This window comes from Morone saxatilis, unplaced genomic scaffold (assembly GCF_004916995.1).
Source record: "Morone saxatilis isolate NCDOM2014 unplaced genomic scaffold, NCSU_SB_2.0 Contig1, whole genome shotgun sequence".
Taxonomy (NCBI): Eukaryota; Metazoa; Chordata; class Actinopteri; family Moronidae; genus Morone; species Morone saxatilis.
In genome coordinates this window covers 4,535,158-4,541,318 of record NW_023339651.1, presented here as the reverse complement: position 1 = coordinate 4,541,318, position 6,161 = coordinate 4,535,158, and the positions used below count along the sequence as shown (strand labels likewise).

Below are 6,161 nucleotides of genomic sequence, written 5' to 3'. Positions count from 1 at the left end.
AATTATTTTCATTATTGACTAATCTGTCAACTATCTGTTGACAGCCTCCTGAGGCGAGCCAATGAATCGTTGGGTTGGTGGTTTGATCCTCGGGTTCTCTAGTCCACATTTCAAAGTGTCGTTGAGCAAGACTACTGATCCTCAATTGTTCCCAATAACTAATGTTATGTTTGGTAAAATAAGCATTTAATACCTGCAGTCCTATTTTTGTGATTAATTATGATTAATTAATTTTTGTCTGACCAACAGCCCAGATTAATTTAATATACTACTTTACTATACCACAAAGAAAACCTAGAAGCAAATACCAAGGCTGAGAGTCTACAGCCATGCTTATGGTTCTGTGAGCTAAATGCCAAGGCTAGTCATCATAATTTTTATCATGTTCACCAACTGATTTTAGCATGTTAGCATGCTAGCATGCTAGCATTTGCTAATTAAAACTGAACACAAATACAGGTTGGTGGGAATGTCATTTCTGTTTCAGGTATTTGGTCATAAACCATAAAAGTAGTAAAATGTGACTTGATGGCGCTAAACAAAAAGTCGGAGGATCTTTAAAGTCATTCGAATTTTCTGGTGCGAACCATGAATGTCAGCACAAAATGTCATGGCAATTTATCCAGTAGTTGTTGAGATATTTCAGTCTGGACCAAAATGGTGGACCGACTGACTCTTCTATCTCTAAAGCCAAACATTTGCTGGTTTGTTCATATGCATTAATTGATTATCAAAACTAAATGCAAATCTATAGTCCACGACACAAAACAAAGCAAAGCAATTCCAACAGCACACTCTAATGCAACAGCTCAGCCAAGCCAAGATAATAATGTTTGGTTTTGATTGCCACTGTCAGAGAGGTACTAATTTAACTTTAGCCAAGTTTATTATTGAGGTTGTAGTTTGAAGTCATTATATTGAGCGCTGGCTTTAATGTTTTGCTCACCCCATTTCCAAACACGAGGGGGCAAGAATATTGAAATCATGTTTCAATATAATGCACAACGCCACAATTAACTATGACGTCAGTAATAAACATAACGTAATACATAACATAATATCTTAATTAAGATCCCTCTGAAAGAACAAAACACAAACACTGGCCATTAGAAAGACTGCTAACGGTAATATATGTGGGTAGAGCTGTTGTACTGCCTTGCATTAGGTTGTATAGGGGTACCTGGGAATAAACAGGGAGTGTATGCTGCAGTAATAGCGTAGTGGTTGAATTAAACTCTGCTTACATCTGTAAACTAGTCAACACACTGTCCACTACAGTACATGGCCTCTAGTCTCTGCTATGAGTGTGTTAGTGTGTGTGTGTGACTGATTAAGAGAACGAATAACATTTTGTTAGGCACTCTTTCAGTCACCGTCGCCCTCTGCTCTTCGCCGTCATGTTTACAGGAGCTTGAACCCAACGCAAACAAACACACAGCGACACTACAGCTCTATCTGCTGGGCTAATGAACCTCGCTTTGTGGCGGTCTGACCTTAAACGCCGCACGAGGATCGGATTGAACTTGGAGCATTGCCTCTATTCGGGGCGCGAGAGCATGACAGTATGAAAGGCAATTAACTGCACGCTCTGCGAGTTAAGGTCACCTTGTTCCATCAGCTGTTGAGGTCTGGCAGCAGAGACACCGCCACTGTAGGAATTAAACCATGTCAAACGGAAGATGGTAGGTTGGTGTTTTACAGAAAAAAACCCCAGCGGTTTGATATCTGCCTGGCTTCGTTGTTAATGAACTTCAGTATGAAAAAGGTAAGTAAGTTGACTATGATGACAAACATTAAGACAGACTTCCAGCATCCTGCAAATATCGAGATTACATGTGTGAATCTGCTGTATTACTGTAATTTGTGCTCTCCATTGAAAGATACCAAATCCCATGCAAATTACAAAAATTACAACAAAAGCCAACTCTCTACGCTGCTAATAGATGGTGTCTCGAGGCAATCCTTGTCATATTTGGTGGTTAATGAATCAAACAAACTGCAATCCGGAGAACAGTATTTGGGGCAGATATCTAAAATAATAAGTTTGTACTGTGTGCACGATGCAGCAGGGTGCTAGTATGAGTCACGTCTCTAAAAAGAGCCGCTTGAATAAACCTCTCTCAATTTATACACCCCCACTGCTACAGCAGCGCTCACATCAAGCACAGGCAGTCCATCAGCCTAATCGCTTATCCACACTGCTTTAGTGCAAACCCATACCTAGGTCCCCTTTGAATGCTTCAGCAACAGGTTCGCCCCTTTTCCCCTCCCTATTTTCACCCACTTTCTCTCTCTCTCTCTCTCTCTCTACGCTGCAACTGTTTTCCTCCCTTGATTTGTGAAATTCATACCTGTCAAATCAGGTTTGGGTAAATAAACCAGGGCATCTGCTGCAGAGCTTAGAGCAGGCCCGTTGTGCCAAGAGCTGTTTGTTGCACAACTGCCAAATTCACAAACTGAAAGGTTACGGTGCAGAAACCGAGAGAGTGAGAGAGAGAAACATTAACCTGAACCTGCTGCATGTAACCTCAAGAAACTTACTCTCAATGAGCAAAGTTTAAAGTACACTGTGAAATAAATAATTGAGAGTATTTGTTATATAAAAATCTAATTAGACGGGTAGATATCTGATGCTTGAAGGAGAGGCACTGATGAATGCTGAATCCAAAGCTCTGTGGTGTCTGAGGGCAAGTCTTTTGATCTGGCTATCCTGACTTCCAAAGATCTGTCAAAACAGAGTGTAAACAAGGACATTATGAAGATAAATGTCAAAACAAGTCGAACCCGGAGATTGCGTGTTAGTTCGTGTTCCACAGCACAACCACTCACAATAGAAATGTGTCAAAATCACACACGCAGTAAAACAATTAGATTAGGATCAAGAAAGCAAGGTTTTTTGGCACCAATCCTGTATCTTAAGTCTCACACAACCCCTGACAGCGCCTCCCGTAAATTGACTCAATGTGACTGTGTGCATCTGGTGACATCATGAGATTTGATTGTGAGAAAAAAACACCTCCTTTGGGGGAGGATCAATAAAGGATTATCTTATCTTAAAACACTGTCTATCATTCAGTCTGTAGGTTTTTGTCTACACAAGTGAAGCTCCTTGAGAAATGATGAAACAGCTGTAACTTCTTTTTAAAGAAATCCAGACAGAAATGAGTCTTTCAGTCACATCCTCAAAGCAGATTCGGTTGCGTGTCCAGCTCATTACTGAGACCATTACCTGTCTCGCCTCGGGTTCCTCCATGCTGTACTGGGTGCCGGCCGGCCCCTCACTCACTTTGTCTCCCAGAAGGAAACCCAGGCGCGTCATCAATGTGTTGGCTGCCTCATCCACCGACGGAGGGGGGCCCAGCTCCTGGCTTGACTCCCCTGCAGAGGCAGAGAGACGGAAGGAGGAGGAAGGAGGTGGAGAGAGGAAGACATCGCGGGGGAGAGAAAAAGAGAGAAAGACAGAATGTGTGTCAGTGGTGGGTAGGAACAGAACAGCTTATTTTCACAAAATAAAAATAAAACATTCTTTAAAGGCTTCATGTCTCTTTACCTGGAAACACACGGTATATCTGCTACACTTTGCATGAACCACAACAGCGACAACAGACCTGGATACTGGATACACAGCACCTGCACTCACGACAACGCTAAAAACCTCCCTACCTGAGTAATCCCGTAGCTCGGAGCTGCGCATTAGCGACACATTCCACCACAGCTGGACATCTTTGCTGAGGTGTCTCCTTACATAAACCCAAAAATCCCTTCAGCCACAACCACAAGGATCCCTTCAAACTGTTTACAAAACCCCTTTCCACGCTGACGGGCAAAAGCCTTTCACACTGGCGACAGCTCCTTCCGCACCACACATCCTTGCAGCTCGTGTGACGTAATGAGATACGCCCTTTACCTGTGTGTGTGTGTGTGTGTGTCACAGAGAGAGAGAGGGAGAGAGAGAGAGAGGGAGAGAGAGAGAGAGGTGATGTATGACTTTCCAAGATAAAGTGGGTGTGTATCCACCGCTCTATCCTGTTTACAGAAACCACTAGCTATAAAGGAGAGAAAAGATAACACCAGGGTGAGAGCCTGCTTGATGATCAGATGATCAAAAACCACACATACACACACACATACACACACACACACACACACACACACACACACACGTAGAGCTGAGGGATTTCAGTTGCAACAGGACTCAAACAAAAATCCCTTAATGACCTCATCTTTTCGCCCTGTTGCCTGGTGAGTTTCCATCCATAACAAACAGTCACTGGTAGTATCATGTTTTTCAATAACACCTGGCTATTACGCCCTAGAGGTCCCTACGATATCAATTTCAATTCAATTTTATTTTATTTACTGGAGTGTCAGTCTTAGAGCTCAAGCTTCCACTAATTACTCACCCTGCTGGTTCTAGAAAGAGTAACTAGTGGCTAAATACAAACAGCTGCGATTGGACGTATAAGCCTCTGAATTGACCCGGACATTAATGACATTGAAGGCACCAGCACGGGAAGGCGGTTGTTTAAATAAACAGCAATGAGACAGAGACAGCTAGCGGCAGAGCCAGTTTTCTCTCTCTTCTCCTCCCCCTGACCTCACCTCAGCTCGTTTTCCTGCAGGGCAGGTTGGACCAGACTGGCAGGTAGGTACGCTCCTGACTGACGACCATTAGACAGTCCCAGCCACCACACCACCCCTCTGAAGACAGACAGCTTGTCTGAAGCCTGTGGCCTCTCACTCGTCTGTTCAAAAGGCGTACAAGAAGGACAGGCAATCTACACCCCCTCCCCTTCCTCTTCGCTCATCAGGATCCTCATTAGATTGACTGCAAGTCTCTCTGAGCACGTAAGGAAGACCGGCACCCTTCTGAAGGCAGGGAAGAAAAACCTTTGAAGCAAATGGGGATGAACTGTAGCTGAGCCTTAATAAAAACACACAGCAGCAACCAATAATGAGGTAATCACAGCACACATTGAGTCCAAAACAGCTAATTACGTATGAGCCTTGATAAGATGGATATAGCGGCTCAGTAATGCAGCTGGATACACTTTATATGGAGCGGAACACGCTTACGAGGGCCTCCAAGGTCACTGAATCCCTGTGCATCCCTCGAGGAAGAGGATGCAGTAATGGAGATGCACGTAGATGGAATTACTGCTCCACCTTCTTACAGTTAATATCACAGGGGACGGCTAGTATGTGCAGCCATTAGAGGGAGAAAATTGCAGGAAAAACAAAAGCAAAACATCTATCCAATGGCCATTCAGGACCTTATAAATGTATTCTGCGTGGATTAGCTGCAGTGCCTGTACACTTGTGCGTCTGGACATGGAGGCAGTGAAGGCTTCCCAGTTGACAGACTGGTAGTAGTAAGCAGTGAATACATTAGCACTGATTAGTCAACTGCTCCTGAGGGGTTTGCTGCTGTGACCGTGATCAAACAGGGGCTCTGACTGTCTATCTCTGCCTTTGTGAGTGTTTGTGTCCTTCTCACTCATCTCTTTGTCTACCTCTCTCGCTCAGTCTGCCTGCACTCTCGTCTGTTTAGTTTCTACCTTTCTGTTTTTTTTGCTTCTTGTCGCAGCCAGCTGTTAGACAACTCTGCGTAAGGGCGAGCAGTTTGTCTGTTTTTCTTTTGATTTGGGAGCAAAATCTCCACAGTCCACAGTAACTCCCTTGAGCTAAACATAGGCAATCTCTCCGTCCATCCTTAAACTCTCACACTCCAAAAATAAAAAAAGACAACAACACTCAAACATACCGAGTTGCTTGGGCAACTGTTATCATGGAGCTGTCACATCAAATCAAATCTATTTTAAACCTTCCTCTGAATGCAACCAATACTAATGAGCTACTATCAAAGGGGATACATACATTACCATAATCTAGGGGTTGTATGAATCGATTTCTTTCCATTCATAGCTCTATTTTTTGTTCTTAAAATGCAGATTATGACAATCACACACCTCTTACTGGAGCCAATAAAGACATACATCTAGACCACTTCAAAGCAACACGACAGCATCGAGAAAATAACACAAGAGGAACTTCAGGCTTTTCTCATCACAGTGACACCATGAGATCCTTTATGATAACATTTGAATATGAAAAAGGGCATAAAACACATCTCTTATTTTTCTGAACCACCCCCCAAACAC

The 6,161-nt window shown here is 43.4% G+C and overlaps 1 protein-coding gene across 6 annotated transcripts in view; it reads right to left on the bottom strand.

Moving 5' to 3' along the window:
* The window catches only part of tanc2b (tetratricopeptide repeat, ankyrin repeat and coiled-coil containing 2b), a 136,152-nt gene that overhangs the window by 39,106 nt on the left and 90,885 nt on the right, over positions 1 to 6,161 (bottom strand). For 5 of the 6 annotated variants that reach the window (XM_035660582.1, XM_035660543.1, XM_035660557.1 and 2 more), the window contains one exon: positions 3,230 to 3,378. In XM_035660582.1, coding sequence (XP_035516475.1) covers positions 3,230 to 3,378 — 149 coding nt within the window. Of the gene's footprint in view, positions 1 to 3,229; positions 3,379 to 3,663; positions 3,840 to 6,161 lie in introns of those variants that run through there. The other variant, XM_035660574.1, reaches the window with a different exon arrangement.